Raw genomic sequence first — 17274 nt, forward strand, 5'->3', positions numbered from 1 at the left:
CCTACCCGTACAGCCTTTGATTTGGTATGCAAAACCACCTAAAAATATTTGAAATGGTACTTGAGGAAATTCATTGAAGAACAGGCTATGATACCCTGCTACCGGGTGTTTGGGCTAAAATGAGCACACTAAAAGATTGAATCCAATCCATTATTATGACCTTATTATTTTTTAAACGTGGGACTCTTAACACTTATAAAAGTGAACAATGACAATATATTGAAAGATTTCTACCATGGAAGCTATGCGCATTTGAACTGATACACTGATGATTAATTAATTACCTAAATCAATGGTTTTATTCCTGCCTGATTTCAGCAAAGTAGATAATGACACCTTTCCAGTGTAAGCCTTTTTGCTCAGATGATATCCCTGATAAAAGTATCTTAAAATGAGACTAGAAGTTTAAATAATATAGAAGGATTTATCAGGAAATCAAAATAAGAGTTACATGTCTCACATCATATTTCAATATTTGAGGGTTCAACTTCTGCAACAGATTCTTAATGACTAAGATCAGCCATGGATTCACACAAGGTTCACCATTCTCTGATTGAGTGTACTGGGAAATGAATTACCTTATACTTGTTCCAGCAGAAATATCGACTACAAAACATGTCTTAGGAAAAAAAATAATGAAACCCAATCAACAGTAAATAATGAATTATGTATAATGATTGATCTAATACTAATTGAAAAATGCACATAACTTAATTGAATGCCCAAGATGAAAAAGCATATGCTTTGTTGTGTAATCTGTTGTGGCAATCAATTGATCCTAAGCTTTATATTATGCCATGTAGTCTGTAAGTCGGACAACCATATTATTGTATATATACCTAACTTCAGCTCCCACAGCATACATTCTGTCCGATCAGTGCTGCATGAAGATATTGAGGTGGAAGATATTTAGCTCCTTCGTTCCAGTGGCATTTTCGTAAATAATTGGAACTTTGGCGCACCTAGTCTCACTTGCAAGTGCACCTAGTTTCACTTACAAGTGCACATATTTTCGCACCTATTTTCACTTACAAGTGCAAGTAATTTACCTTGTTAATATTCATGCACCTATTTTTGCAAATATTTTAACTTACAAGTGCAAGTAATTTACCTTGTTAATAATCATGCACCTGGTGCAATCTAGGTGCACCTAGTTATAACATTAGTTGCACCTAGTTATAACATTAGATGCACTTAGTATTGACGCTCAATATACAATTCACTTGCACCTGTAATACATTTTACTTGCATCTGCAATACATTTTACTTTGTTAACATTCATGCATCTGGGTGCAACCTATGTGCACCTAGTTATAACATTAGGTGCACTTAGTATTGATGCTCATTGTACAATTTACTTGCACTTGTAATACATTTTACTTGCATGTGTGCACCTATTTTCATTTACAGGTGCAAGTAATTACCTTGTTAACATTTATAAACTTGGGTGCACCTAGTTATAACGTTATGTGCACATAATTATAATGTTAGGTGCAACTACATTCCGGACACGTGGCGCGCTGTGATTCGTCCGCAATTCTCTCCTGGGCGGCCAATACGCACCTGAACGCAATCCTATATATATATATATATATATATATATATATATATATATATTGGTTGATAAGCTAACTATTTTACCAAACAAGTCTATGTGTATCATATGTTTTAATAAGTGTTTTACCCGTGGGATATACCAAATAAATTATTTTATCATAAATTTTTTTAAAATAGATATAATAAAAATGTTAAAATATATAATATAATAATTAAATTGAACTACTCATATATTTAGTCAATTATGTATTTTTATTATATACAAAATTAAATTTAAAATTTTGTACGATTAATATAGTCTATGATCATGTACATATTTAGATAAATTTATAAATTAAATTAACTTATTCCTAATTTTATTTCATATATATTATCATTCGTAATTGGACGAAGTCCCTCACGAGCTGAGGGAAAAGACTCACGAGGATCAAATCGGCGTCAATTTTCATTGGAGGATCCCTTTCAATCGAGAGGATGACAATTCTATATGTAATCGGCTTTCCTGGGAGTCCCCCTCCTCTTTTAATATATATATATATATATATATATATATATATATATATATATATATATGACAATTCTATATGTAATCGGCTTTCCTGGGAGTCCCCCTCCTCTTTTAATATATATATATATATATATATATATATATATATATATATATATATTAATTATAATTCTAAAAATATTATTAATAATCAAAATATGTTATTTTAAATTTTTTATAAATAGAATTATACCCTAACCAGACGTATTTTTTTTTATATAAATGTATAGTGCATTGTATGTGATGCTGCCCAGGTTAATATCAGTATGAGCACATACTATTTATTAATATGTATTTAGAAAAATTTTATAACATAATTACCCTAATATTGTGCATAAGTATATGTATGTATTCAAACAAATTTTTAAATATTTATGAATACGCATTTGGTTAATTTTATAATTTTATTTTCTTAACTATAGTTCATTTGCTTTAATTATAATTAAATGTATTGCATTTATAAATTAAAAGAATATTATTTTTAAATTTCGTATGGGTTATTGTAAGTACAAATTCTAAATGTTTATGAATATTTTAATTAAGAGTATGAGTTTAGGAAAATCTTAAAATAAAATTTTATTAATGAGTAACATTGTAGTAATCGATGTGTATAACTACAACAGTAATTATACTTCTTTTATAGAGTACAAAATATAATAAATATAATGCATGTTTATTATTTTTTTTTAAAACACTCATGATTATTTATAAAGTAGTATTTATTGTGTACTTTCTCAAACTTTTTCAGTCTAAAGAATTAATATTTATTTGTGTATGTTTATTTATATATATAAATAAATAATGAATTAGACAATCAAATGATTGCCATCAAAACTAAATAAATTGTCATTCGAAAACAACGCCATACAAGACTAAGGTCCACGGTATAAGAATTGGATGATGGGCATGAAGTCATTATGAATTTTGCACAAAACCTTGAAATCTCATGATAGGGAAATCTGTTGTCTATAGAATCTCTTCTACTTCTTATCGAAACTCAATTTTAATATATTAGTTTCATCACGCGAAATGCAAATATTAGTACAATATATCTTATATAGTAAATTATTAATTACTTGAACGTAACCGAATATTTATATACAACCCCTCATTTATAGTTTGCTTTAATTGGTGTTTGAACAAAAACTCGCTTGACCTCATAATCCATGCCTGGCATGGAGAAAGCATCCATTTTCCTCCTTTCTCGTCTCTCAATACATAATATAAACTTCATCGAAACCAACTATTATCTTGCATTGTTGGAAACATTCAGTTACAACTAAAGATATAATTAAGAAAATAATATTCTAAAATCTGCACAATGTAACAGAGTCAATAGTATTCAAACAAAATATAAAGGCAATCTTTAAGAAAAGGAAACAACATAACTGTGGTAGTAAAAGAAACAATATAACTAAATTGATTCTTAAGCGTGAACAAGTTGGGCATTAGGATTTGCATTGTATCACGCTCTCTATATCTATCGATCTTCTCAGAAAAAACCAGAGCCCTTTAGGATGTCTGTGAATAATTGAATGATCAGTATGTAGAGTGGAAAAAACAAAGGGCTCTTAAAAGCGACTTTTACTATCCTCTTATAAGTTAACCAAAACTTCTAATAAGACAAGTCTCTTTTTGATTAACTAAGATATGCCAAACAAAAAACATATTCAGGTGTTTCATAAATAACTGTTAACCGGTTGGATTAATAAGTTTAACTAGTTGATAGCATTAGCTAATTGTACAAAAATATTTATTAACTAGTTGATAGCATTAGCTAATTGTAGAAAGATGTTTAGTAAATTAACTGTTAGCTGATAGCTAATAATTACATGCAAAATGACTCTCTCAAAAAGCTTATTGAAAAAAAAAACTGTTTTTGAATAACTTTAATGTTACAAAAAGTTAATTAATAAAATATTTATAATGACTACTTAATCCAATCAAACAGTTAATAGTGATCAAATAAATCAAAATTAGCTCAAATAAATAATAACTATATTACCGAATAGGGTTATTATTATTAGCACACAAATATAAGCATATTCTTACCAACAAAGATAACAATTATCAAAACTCATGTTCGCCAGTAACAGCATAATTTGCTTACATATAGCTCAATATTACCCAAAAGGGGCAGAAAACAAATTCAATAAACATATAGTGCATGACACCAAACCAAACTGAGTCCTATTCAAACCCCAAATTAAATAAAAACATCTTGCTTCCATGCTTTCAAGAACCCCACGGACATGAGATCAGCCAGAATACCCAAATAGCTCTTTTATGCCAGCTTTCTGGCTTGCCTTTAGGCTTGTGGGAAATTTTATGTCGAACTTGATTCTCAAGTTTCCCTTAGTTGATGGATCTTTAGGGATGGGCATACCTTCCCTTGGAACAACTTCCTCGTAGTTTGGGTGTATGATGGTGTTGATAGGGATGGTCAAGTTCCTGCCATCCAGGGAAGTGAAACCCACGGTGTAGCCAGTCAATGCCTCTACAAAACTAATCTCTTGCGTGGCGATCAAGTCATCCCCATCCCGGGTAAATACTTTATGAGGTTTCTCCTCGATGGATTCTCGTCGTTGCCTTTCTCCGGGAAGGTAATCTTTGTGCCTTTCTTCCAACCTGGCTTGATATTTATGGTCAGAATCTCTTCTACCGTCACCTTTTTGCTGCACATGACATGCAATGAAAATAACAGTCATGTTTAGGGATCGGCCAGAAAATCAACTAAATGGTGGCGAAGTTTAAATGACATTTGAAATGCAATGATAAAATAAAACATTTTTAGTTAGATAAACTTTAAGTTTTTCTAAATTAACTAAATGATTAATAAAAGTAGACTAAAAGAATAAGAACAAGAATTCCTAATGAGATTTGAAATTTGTGGCATAAGTTTTTTAACATCTGAGTTCAACCAACAAAACTACTCAAACTATTAATAATTTAAACATAAATATATGTTTTGTATAAATTTTAATGCTATATATGTGTATATATAGTAGGGGAGTGGGGCAACTGCCCCCACAGTGGCTCTGTCTCTAACCACCAATCAAAATTTATTAATTAGCTAATAACAAATGTCCAGCGTCAAGCATGCATAACACTTAGCATCACGTAGTTTCAATAGTAGTGTTAGGACAACAACTAAATATATAGATGATTGATATAGGAATATCATGAAAGGCTACACAATACTTACCCCCTAGCGTCAATAATATTTCTGGAAATCTTCATTTTCTTAGTAGTGCCATTGTAGAGGTCTTCAAGGCTGCAGGGCAATGGCCATTCTATGACAGGCGCTTTCCTATGCATATCGCACTTCTTGGGTTGGATCTACTCTTAAGCCCCTCCTCACCATACATATCATAAACTGCCCTCTTCTCAGGATCACTCAGCACCTACACAGTACAATTTTCCAAAATAAACATAAGCTTTCAAGTCATCAACACAAATATATGGGGGATATGTAAGCTTTAACCAAATAATAAGCCAAACAAAAATATTTATGAGAGAGAGAAAGAATACATCATAAGCTTCAGAGATATGTTTGGACTTGGCTTCAGCTTCCGACTTGTAGTAGTCCACCCCCATCTTACGAGACAAATTAATATTCTCCCTATATAGATATAAGGAAATAATATTCTAAAATCTGCTCGGCAATCCTTAATAAAAGGAAACAACATTTTTTTTTTTTTGAAAACATAAAACGAAACAACATAAGTAAAGTAGTAAAGGAAACAATATTTAGTAATTCTTTGAAAATTGAAAACTAAAATTGCGAAAGGTAACGCAAATTACTAGGACTACATAAACTTTAGAAACTTCAAAAAGCCCAACCCTAAGCCCATATAATTGGGCTTGAGTATATTTGTAAACGAGCTAATTAGTATGTCTCAGTTTGGGCTTGTTATCTGTTTAGCCCATTTAAACACATCATTAGGACCATTTAATCAGGTTTTCATCAATCTGGCAATTGAACGCAATATTAACTTACACATTCTCTTGTGATGATTAACTTGAATAAATCACCCGCAGAGGAATTCAAAGAACAAACTTATAAAAGCTTCTCTGGGAATAATTTTTGACCAAATGTGAATCCCGGCCTTACTTATAGGCATTATAACTTATATGTTAACCAAAACTTTAGACAAGTCTCTTTTGGACCAACTAACATATGTCAAATATGGTAGATCTAATGTTGATGTTGAGTCTGATTGTTTAAATTTTTGCACTGCTTTTAATTCCTTAGCTTTGGATTTCTCTTATGTGGGTTTAGTGGTTAAGCAATGTCATCTCATTGCTACTGATATGGGCAACATTGTTGTTCGCCATATCGGGAGGTCAGCGAATCAGGTTGCTCATGCTTTGGCTAGGGTAGCTGGTTCATCGCCTGTCCTTGTTTCGTGGGAATCTTCCCCTCCTTGTATTTCGGCGTTCTTTTAAGTTTTAATGAAGTTTTGTTTTTCAAAAAAAAAAAGATATGTCAAATATAAATATATTGCGGTGTTTGATAAATACTTGTTAACTTATTGGATTAATGAGTTTAACTAATTGTAGAAAGATATTTAGTAAATTAACTATTAGCTGATAACTAATTATATGCAAAATTATATTTTCAAAAAATTAAATGAAAAAAACTATTTTGAATGACTTTTGAATTTAACGTTACAAAAAGTTAATTAATCAAATATTTATAGTGACTACTTAAGAAAATCAAACAACTAATAGTGTTAAAATAAATAAAAATTAGTTGATAAGCCAACTATATTACCAAGCACAGTTATTATTATTAGCACACAAATATAAGCATATTCTTACCAACAAGATAACAATTACCCAAACACATGTTCGCCACGGGCTGCATAATTAACTTACATATAGCTCAATATATAACCAAGAGGGACAGAAAACAAGTTCAAACACACAATGCATGACACCAAACCAACCTAAGTCTTATTCTAACGGCAAATTAAATTAAAACACCTTGTCTTCTACTTCTTAAACTCTGCTTCCATGCCAGATTTACATTGCTCACATAAGGCGAAATTCGTCGTCCCAAGGGCCCCACGACACGGACATCAGATTAGCAAGAAGATCCAAATAGCTCTTTTATGCCAGCTTTCTGGCTTGCCGTTAGGCTTGTGGGAAACTCTATGTCGAACTTGATTATCAAGCTTCCCTTATTTGATGGATCTTTAGGGATGGGCATACCTTCCCTTGGAACAACTTCCTCGTAGTTTGGATGTATCATGTTGTTGATAGGGATGGTCAAGTTCCTGCCATCCAGCGAAGTGAGACGCACGGTGTAGCCACTCCATGCCTCCACAAAACTAATCTTTTGCATGGCGACCAAGTTGTTCCCATCCCGGGTAAATACTTTATGAAGCTTCTCGTCGATTATGAACGCAATATCTGCCGGAATGACATCTGGACTCTCGTAGTTTCCTTTTTCCGGGAAGATAATCTTTGTGCCTTTCTTCCAACCTGGCTTGATATTTATGGTCAGAATCTCTTCTACCCTCACCTTTTTGCTGCACATGACATGCAATGAAAACAACAATCATGTTTAGGTAGTCGACTACAACTGAGCTTACCCTGACTTGCTTTGATACACATTGTCAGATCACACTAAGCACTTACCACAAACCAAAAGTTATAATTAAGCTAATAACGAATACGTAACTCATGCTTACGTACCAATTGGTGAACTTGGACCGTTATCGGCCTCCGCCCAACCAGTAGTACACTAGATTGGACTCTCCGAGCTACCGCGAAACAACACCTAAATATATAGATGATTGGTATAGGAATATCATGGAAGGCTACTACTTAACCCCTAGCGTCAATAATATTTCTGGAAATCTTCATGTTCTTAGTGGTGCCCTTGTAGAGGTCTTCAAGGCTGCAGGGCAATGGACATTCTATGACAGGCGCTTTCCTATCTGCGAAGAAGGAGGGAAATATCTTATTTCTCAATACAGGATGAACGCTCTTTCCCTCGAAGGGGTTAAAATACTTAAACCACCTTTTATCTTCAAACATATCAGCACTACCCCTTGGGTTGGATCTGAAAAAGGATGGCCCTTCCTCGGTGGGACCACCCTTAAGCCCCTCCTCACCATACATATCATAAACTGCCCTCTTCTCAGGATCACTCAGCACCTACACAGTACAATTTTCCCAAATAAACATAAGCTTTCAAGTCATTATCAGCTCAAATATATGGGGGATATGTTATTGGAGAAACATTAGCATGATTGACTGATCAGTATGCAGAGTTGGAGAAAAACAAAGGGCTTTTAAAAGTGGCTTGTACTATCCTCTATTCTTACATTTCTAATTTATTACTCTTTCTGTCTCAAAATTAGGACAAATTTTCCGCCCATTGCAAACAATGTTGTTTTGGGAATTAGAATTCATTAACTCATTGAGATTTAAATATCTTGAAATTTGAAAATATGTTTGCTTATCAGAATTGTTCTTTAATATTCATTTAAGAGGATATTTATCTTGTTTCTTAGACTCTTAATATACTTTAATCGTTTTATTACAAGTCATCAATGTGTGAATATAATGCAAGATGGATATAAATTTGAGGTGAGTGTTCTAATCTTCCAGACTAACATTAAATTTAAAATAAATTTAAACCAATAACACCAATAAATTTAAACCAATAAAATAAATTTGTGATTGCTGCTGGGTTTCCGACAACAATGTCGCCGAAAACATGAATTTCATCATCATCAGCTTCCATGAAAGCCTAGCTGCCAGCCTGTTCCACTAATAGGGTCTCATGTAGTTTTTTCCTCCGCTGCAAACCCCACTTTCTAAGAGCTTAGACAACTTTTCAAGGTGTCTTAGGAAGCTCCAGCACACAAGACTCCAAGAAGATGAGCAAATCCACGTCGAAAATTAATAAAATAAAATAAAATCGACTTGGCAATCCTAGTAAGTGCGTGCTAAAAATGACATTACTGGTAAATCAGCTTGGTTGACGTAAGTAACCGTGTACTCTTATACCTTAAGAGATATAGAGGAGTTTGAACTTTGAACCCTTTCGAATGGAAAAATTAATCTAGCCAGCATTAACCAGAATTAGTCTGGGTACGGGCTTAAATGTTAATGGTTGTTTACAAAATAGTGTATGGTCTGTACTTTCCCAAAGAATCAATGTTTATTTATGTATGTCCATATATATTAACATGAATTAAAAACCAAACAGTTGCCATCCAAATTAAATAAATCACGTCATACAGGACCAAAGTCCACAATATAAGGATTGGATGATGGTCATGAAGTCATGATGAATTGTGCACAAAACCTTGAAATCTATTGTCTATATAATCTCTTCAACATCCTACCGAAATTCAATTTTAATATATTAGTTTTATTTAACATCCTACCGAAATTCAATTTTAATATATTAGTTTTATTGATGTAAATATTGTAATATATTAGTTTTATTGATGTAAATATTAATACAATAGTAAATTATTAATTACTTGAACCTAACTGAATATTTATATACAACCACATTTATAGTTTGCTTCCACATTTATAGTTTGCTTTAATTGGTGTTTGAACAAAAACTCGCTTGACCTCAGAATCCATGTGTGGCATAGAGAAAGCATCCATTTTCCTCATTTCTCGTCTCTCAATCCGTAATATAAAATTCATTGATCCCAACTATTATCTTGCATTGTTGGAAACATTCTTGAAAACCAACATTTGGGTTGGTTGGTTGATTGGTTGGGTTTGAAACATTATTTCAAACCACGAACTATAAGGTATGGATATGGAGGAACAGGAGCATTTGGGATTGCCATTGTTGGAAGATGCAGAAGATGGAGTAATTTTGAAACCCAAGAAATCACCAACCCAGAGGGCGATGAGGAAGACCTTCAAAGGGACAGCCCATTTGGCCAACCTTCTTCCCACAGGCACGGTTCTTGCGTTCCGGATTCTCTCCCCGGTTTTCACCCACGAAGGCAAATGCAAATCCGTCGTGAGCCAATCCATGACCCTCGTCCTTCTTGCTTGCTGCGCCATCTCATGTATCGTTATCAGCTTCACGGATAGCTTCCGGGATGAGAGGGGGAAGGTCCGGTATGGGTTTGCCACGTTCCGGGGGCTCTGCATTCTTGATATGACATCTGTTAGCCTGTCCCCTGATGAGGCTGCCAAGTACAGGCTCAGGTTCCTGGATTTCTTCCATGCATTCAACTCGCTCCTTGTTTTCGCGGTTACAGCTTTGCTTGATCAGAATGTTGTGAATTGCTTGCTCCCTTCGCCTTCTGCAGAGGTTGAGGAACTCCTTGCTATGTTGCCTGTGGGGATTGGGTTCATATGTAGCCTGCTGTTCGTTACATTCCCCAGCAAACGCCATGGAATCGGATTCCCCCTCTCCCGGGATTAGCCTCTGTTCTTCCTGTTCTACCTTTGATGATTCTGAACCTGCAAAAGCCAATCTTGGAGCTGTTCCTTTCTGATCTTCCTGTTCTATCTTTGATGATTCTGAATCTGCAAAAGCCAATCTTGGAGCTGTTCCATTCTGGGAATTAGTCTCTGCTCTTCCTGTTCTATCTTTGATGAATCTGAACCTGCAAAAACCAATCTTGGAGCTGTTCCATTCCGGGCAATTCAGATATCCCCAATTTTGGAGCTGTTCCATTCTGGGCAATTCAGACATCTGCATTAACTGAAGCCTGTGTATTCCTTAATTGGAGTTGAATCACATGTAACATACATTTCAAGGTTTCAGAAAACAAAATAGAGTGCAAAGCAATGAAAGGAATTGATGATTAATGTCATATGAAATCCTATAATACAAATCTGATATTTTTGCCCCAATTCATCTATATTTTATTCCTTCTATAATGATTAAAACAAAGCCATAAATTATCCCAACTGATTTTGACCAGTTACCACCTTACTTACATATAGTTCAATACCAAAAAGGGACAGAAAACTAGTAATGCTATATAGAAGTTTCAAACACAAAGTGCACGACACCAAACCAACCCCCTATTCTAACGGCCAAACATCTTGTCTTCTACTTCTGAAAGTTGCTTCCATGCCAGATTTACATGAAAAAGGACACAGATTGTGTGAAGCCTTGGACATCAGACAGAAGATCCCAGTAGTTCTTTTATGCCAGCTTTTTGGCTTGCCGTTAGCCTTGTGGGAAACTTTATGTCGAACTTAATTCTCAAGTTTCCTTTCTTTGATGGATCTTTAGGGATGGGCATACCTTCCCTTGGAACAACTTCCTCATAGTTTGGGTGTATCATGCTGTTGATAGGGATAGTCAAGTTCCTGCCATCCAGCGTAGTGAGATGCACAGTACAGCCGGTCAATGCCTCAACCAAAGTAATCTTTTGTGTGGCAACCAAGTCATTCCCATCACGCGTAAATACTTTATGAGGTTTCTCATCAATTATGAACACAAGATCTGCCGGTATAACACCTGGATGCTCATTTCCTTTCTCAGTAAACGTAAGCTTTGTACCTTTCTTCCAGCCCGGTTTGATATTTATGGTTAGAATCTCTTCTACAGGCATTATTTTGCTGCACAAAAAATGCGATCAAAATAACAGTCAGCAATAGAAAGTCATACAGATAAAATAATCCTTCAATCACCTCCACTCTCTTCCTAAGAGATCTATTAGAGTAGACACCAATACCAGTATAAAACAGAGCCTCACAAATTCTAGTGAGTTTAACCAAAGACACCTAAAACAACATAAAGAGATTGTGTGATATAAAAAGCTTTGGCAATGGCAAAGACCTTTGCTAAATTACTAGGTAATTCCATATTTGTTCAGATGTATTAATTGATCTAATAGATGCAATTACTCACATTCCAAAGACGGTTAAGCAATGCCAAAGAATGTTTACAAGGAATCAACACTCATGTTTTGTTCATGAACACAACTAAACAGAGGATGAATATATGAATATCAAGAAAAGCTACTTACCCACTCGCATCAATAATCTCTCTAGAAATCTTCATTTTCTTGGTGGTACCCTTGTAGAGTTCTTCAAGGCTGCAGGGTAATGTCTGTTCTATGGGAGGCGCTTTCCTATGGGCTGATGGTTGGTGCATTGATCCACCACCACCACCACCTTCACTGAGGGACGAAAACATATGATCACCAAACATACCACCAAACCTCGCATCTCTCATTCCAGGACCACCCCCCATTCCTCCAAAGGGCCTAGAAAACCCGAAGAATTCTGCAAATATGTCATCAGCACTCCTAGGGTTAAACCTGAAAGAAGTCGGTCCTTCTCCTGTGGAGAAGAATGTGGCACCACCAGGACCACCGGCACCACCAGCTCCCGGCGGTGGCACACCACTCTTAAGCCCCTCCTCACCATACTGATCATAAACTGCCCTCTTCTGAGGATCACTCAGCACCTACAGAATTTTCCAATATAAACAACATGGGCTTTCAATTCACCACAAACATATGGGATATGTAAGCTTTTAACCAGATAATTAAGCCAAACCAAAACATTTAGTCTAAAGTTTAGATTTCAAGAACAAATTTGACACCAACCAGAAGATATAAGATGAATGAAGCTGCACACACAATTATAAACACGATAACATACGGGGTATGTAAGCTTTTAACCAAATAATTAAGCCAAACCAAAACATTTAGTCTAAAGTTTAGATTTTAAGAACAAATTTGGCACCAAACAGAAGATATAAGATGAATGAAGCCGCACACACAATTATCAACATGATATTCAAAGTTATCGGTGCCTGAATCAGAAATTCCTGTTCCAGTGATGCTGAATTACTTGAATCAACAAAGAACTTCTGGAATCTTAAAAAGCTGAACTAAACAAACACACAAATAGGTTATGGATACACAGATATAGAGAAAGGGAGAGAGAGAATACATCATAAGCTTCGGAGATCTGTTTGAACTTGGCCTCAGCTTCCTTCTTGTTGTTAGGGTTCTTATCGGGGTGCCACTTCATAGCCAGCTTTCTATACGCCTTCTTCAGGTCGTCATCTTTGGCGTTCCTATCGACATCCAGTATCTTGTAGTAGTCGACCCCCATCCCTTCTCCGACCTCCGCTCTCTTTCTCTTCTTCACTTTGACAGCCTTGAAATTCGCCCTTTTCTCTTTCTTCTCAGGAAAAGCCAGAGCCCTTCAGGATGTCTATGAATGATTGATTGACCAGTGTGCGGCGTTTAGGGAAGAAAATAAGACTCGCGACGGGGAAAGACTCATCTGGAATTCTTCATCTTTCACCCGACCAGAAGCCTGTGGAAAGTTCCAGAAAGAACAACGTTATGGCGGGTCGGGGTCGGGTCTTGTTGCGCAATTTTTGTAGGGTGTTAGTGTGTTACCGTGTGCTAATACGGCAGCCCGTTATGTGTCGAATTAGGCAAAATATTTTTGTCCCAAGTCCTAACCCTCTACGGCTGTGCGGGGCAAATTATGCTATGGACCTGGGTACATCTTGCAAGGTGGACTCGAGTCTACGTTCACAAATTTAAAATTTTATGTTCACAATTTTAGAATTCTATATCATAATTTTAGATCTCAATATACAAAATTACATTACTCAGTATTCACAATTTTTGAAATCTGTATTCACAAATTTGTTATATAGATTCAAAAATTGTGTTATAGTGTTGAACATCGAGTTTTGATATTATTGAACATAGAGTTACGAAATTGTGAACATAGAGTTATAAAATTGTGAATATAAGGTTATGAAATCGTGAATGTAGAGTTATGAAATTGTGAACATGAAATTATGACCATGAAGTTATAAAACTGTGAACATTGAGTTATGACATTGTGAACATGGGTTATGAAATTATGAACAGAAATTGTGAACGTAGATGCGCAGGACAATCACAATTAAGAAGAAAATATTGAGAAAAAAATACAAGTACAATTAAAAGAACAATTATATGTGCATTCAAATCAGAATGCTCAACAATGTGATCCGTTTTTATACAAGAATAATGGGCTTACACAAAAAAAAAAAAAAGAATTTTTAACAATATATATTTTTAGGAAAGCAATCTAAGCTGCTTAACCGCCATAAGAGTTACCAAATTTCGAAATATGCAAGATTCTCCGAATTCCGTCCAAGATACCAAATTTTGCATAGTCATTGCCTTTTAGGGCGCACCCGGTCGAGCATCACCTCCCGATTGGCTTCATGAACTGGGTTACATGAGTCATACAACCTGAACCATATATTTATCAGACTGATCAGTCGACGAGCTCCAGATACCGTGTTCTTGGATCGGGTACCCCATTCAGGGTATCCAGCACCCACCTTATGTGAGTATGTGCTAACTTAAAAATTTTTAAAATTCAAAAATACTTATATTACATTACATATTATATTTTAATTATGAAAAAATATAAATTGTAATTTTAATACACTATGAATTTCATGAATAATAATGTTTTTTAATTATAATCTTAGTATCTTAACTTGTACTATTTTTTAAACATAAATATTAATTTATATTGTATCTATATATCTATACTATTAATAAAAACAAAGTCCATTAATTTACCGCCCAAAACAATCATATACTATTACGTTTTGTATAATATTGTAAAAATATGGTAATATAATTTATATTTGTACTACAATTATACATTAAAATATGATAATACAATTTCTATTCGTACTTGTACATTAAAATATGGTAATACAATTTATAATACAATATTTTTTTTTCATATTTTCCTATTCGTAATATAATTATAGATTAAAATGACTAATAATAATAATAATATAGTACATATACGCCCAAACACTTAATAATAATAATAATAATAATAATAATAATAATAATAATAATACCAACAACAACAACAACAACAACAATAATAATAATAATAATGAATATTAGAGTGTACAATTTATTATAAATGTACACTTTCAAATATTAGACTTGTTTATAATTTTATTATCTAAATATATAATAAAAAAATTTATCACTGCATCGTCCGAGTAATTGGACAATTATTTGCTCGAAGTCGAGCAAGGATAACATTAAAAAACATAATCGATCCGATTCATTTCATCAATTGCACTATATAATATTCGCTGTTATAATTTATATAACTGTATATGAATCCAAATATTCTTAAAATATTATAACAAATTCATTCAGTGCAACGCACGAGTGAAAATACTAGTAAAGAATAATGGAAAAGAATCGGAAAAATACTCTTTTGTTCATAATACAATTATACTTATTATTATTATTATTATTTTACAAAATCTCCAAATAATAATATTGATTCAAATTACACTATAAATACTTTTCTAACCGTAATACAATTGTGCATGAAACATGCATCCTTATTTCTTCAAATTATAATTGTGAAATTGCAATAATTTAGAAAAAAGTTACAGTATAAATACTTTATTATTCGTAATACAATTTTACTTATTATTTTACAAAACCCTTGAAGGTGCATATGTTTAAAGTTTAAGATGCGTATGTTTAAAGTAGCCAAAGACCTTGTGATCTGGTAGCACCCGGTGTCCCGGTTTACACTCTCACATGGATGATGGGAGTGGGTTCGAGCCTCAGTATCTGTTGACTCCCTCACATTATTTTTCACTCGGGAGAACCTTTGCACGTGAACTATATATATTGAAGCTAGCGACCTGCAAGGCCATCCCACATGTATGGCAAATTATTCGAACCCATGTCTACCTTACAATATGGACTCAATTCTAAAGTACACAATTTACATACTGAATGTTTACAATTTATATATTGAATGTTCACAACTGAATGTTTACAATTTACATACTGAATGTTCACCATTCAAATTATGAACATTCAATTTGTCAATTACACATGAGTCCACTTTGCAAGGTGAACATGGATCCATGGTATAACTCTTGCACTTGTATGGGGTGGGTCTAGGCAAAAGAAATTTGGCCCATGCGCTTTGCAAGTTTGCCTGCATTGAGCTAGTTCATTTTACCGGTTGTAATCCGCGTCCATGTCAATAATTTTATAATTCTATGTTCACAATTACAAAATCCTATATTCATATTTTTATAACTTTATATTCAATAGTATAACACAATTTTTGAATATATTTAACAAAATTGTGAATATTAAGGAATGTAATTTTGTATATTTAGATTTAAAATTGTGAATATAGAGTTCTAAAATTGTGAACATAGAGTTTTAAAATTGTAAATATAGACTCAGATCCCGCTTGATCAATTTTGTTCTTGAAAGGGCGGAAAGCATGTCAAACATGAATTTTTATTTATTTTTTGAGCAATTCCTTGCATTGATATATTGCATTATGCAGTGACCCATATTTAGAATGACCACAATTCGGTTCTAATTGGATACTATATAAACCAAATTGAAACCAGACTTGTATGTATGGTTAGTTCCAATTCCGATTTGCCTTTTAGTGGAACATGAATCATTGATCCTAGTTAGTTCATATAGGGTTGTTAATGAACTGAACACGAACAAATAATGATTGTTTGTGTTTAATTATTAAGATTTTAAAACTTTTCATATTCGTGTTCATTTATTAAGATTTTTAAAAATTATGTCCGTGTTCATTTATTAAGTATTTGTTAAAGTTAACAAACATGTCTATGAATGTGTTCATTTCACGATTACGAATGCTAAACAAACACATCCATTTTCATAATCATAATTTATTTATGAACAATAAATAGCCTATATTGTTGTCAAAAATAAATAGTCCATGGGAGGTCATGTGATCAAGCATCAGTGAAGGCGGTTGATTATTTGTATTTCAACAGGTTGAGAAAGTATAGATGAACAGATACTACAACTCTACAAGTCTACAGTGTAATAGAATCAGTTGTATTAAAAAAAACTACAAATAGAAAAAGTGTCATTTGATCAAGTTAGAGACTTTGAAATCGGGTATTGGGCTAAAAAATCAATATATGGGCTAGGCCCATTGGGCTGTAACAAGCCATCCATTTCAGTTACTTGTCTATTTCACGAATCCAAAATTACAGAGACGGGTATAAATACGGGAGGAGAAAAACAGAAGACGAACTTGCTTGGTGAAAACGAAAAAGCTCTGACGATTTGTGTGTGTATTATATTGGAGCTCAGGAGCTTCAACTGCCATTGCATCGCTGAGTT

General features: G+C 33.8%; 3 protein-coding genes and 1 pseudogene across 3 annotated transcripts; 1 reads left to right on the top strand and 3 right to left on the bottom strand.

Annotated features, from left to right (window-relative positions):
• Positions 1–4362: 4362 nt before the first annotated feature.
• LOC115996945 (dnaJ homolog subfamily B member 1-like) lies at positions 4363–5701 on the bottom strand. Its single transcript, XM_031236390.1, is given in 5 exon segments — positions 4363–4679; positions 4682–4779; positions 5310–5424; positions 5427–5508; positions 5636–5701. Coding segments are annotated over 5 exon segments (678 nt in total).
• Positions 5702–7193: 1492 nt separating this feature from the next.
• On the bottom strand, positions 7194–9754 carry LOC115996946 (annotated as a pseudogene).
• Positions 9755–9798: 44 nt separating this feature from the next.
• Positions 9799–10941, top strand: LOC115996636 (protein DMP7-like). Its single transcript, XM_031235970.1, has one exon. The coding sequence runs from the start codon at positions 9900–9902 to the stop codon at positions 10524–10526; it is 627 nt and encodes a 208-aa protein (XP_031091830.1). The 5' UTR covers positions 9799–9899; the 3' UTR covers positions 10527–10941.
• Positions 10896–13433, bottom strand: LOC115996635 (dnaJ homolog subfamily B member 13-like). The gene is made up of 3 exons (XM_031235969.1): positions 13022–13433; positions 12088–12530; positions 10896–11677 (listed from the first exon to the last, which is right to left on the bottom strand). The coding sequence occupies exons 1-3, from the start codon at positions 13184–13186 to the stop codon at positions 11233–11235; spliced, it is 1053 nt and encodes a 350-aa protein (XP_031091829.1). The 5' UTR covers positions 13187–13433; the 3' UTR covers positions 10896–11232.
• Between the last annotated feature and the right edge of the window lie 3841 nt (positions 13434–17274).

Source organism: Ipomoea triloba, chromosome 11 (genome assembly GCF_003576645.1).
Source record: "Ipomoea triloba cultivar NCNSP0323 chromosome 11, ASM357664v1".
In the NCBI taxonomy this organism is placed as follows: domain Eukaryota; kingdom Viridiplantae; phylum Streptophyta; class Magnoliopsida; order Solanales; family Convolvulaceae; genus Ipomoea; species Ipomoea triloba.

Bases quoted from the DNA above. Each gene is read 5' to 3' on its own strand.
- LOC115996636 (XM_031235970.1), top strand. From the start codon at position 9,900: ATGGATATGGAGGAACAGGAGCATTTGGGATTGCCATTGTTGGAAGAT.
- LOC115996635 (XM_031235969.1), bottom strand. From the start codon at position 13,186: ATGGGGGTCGACTACTACAAGATACTGGATGTCGATAGGAACGCCAAA. The intron at 12,531-13,021 runs GTATTCTCTCTC...AAAATTCTGTAG, and splicing joins AGATCTCCGAAGCTTATGAT to GTGCTGAGTGATCCTCAGAA. The intron at 11,678-12,087 runs GTAAGTAGCTTT...TTTTTTGTGCAG, and splicing joins GAGATTATTGATGCGAGTGG to CAAAATAATGCCTGTAGAAG.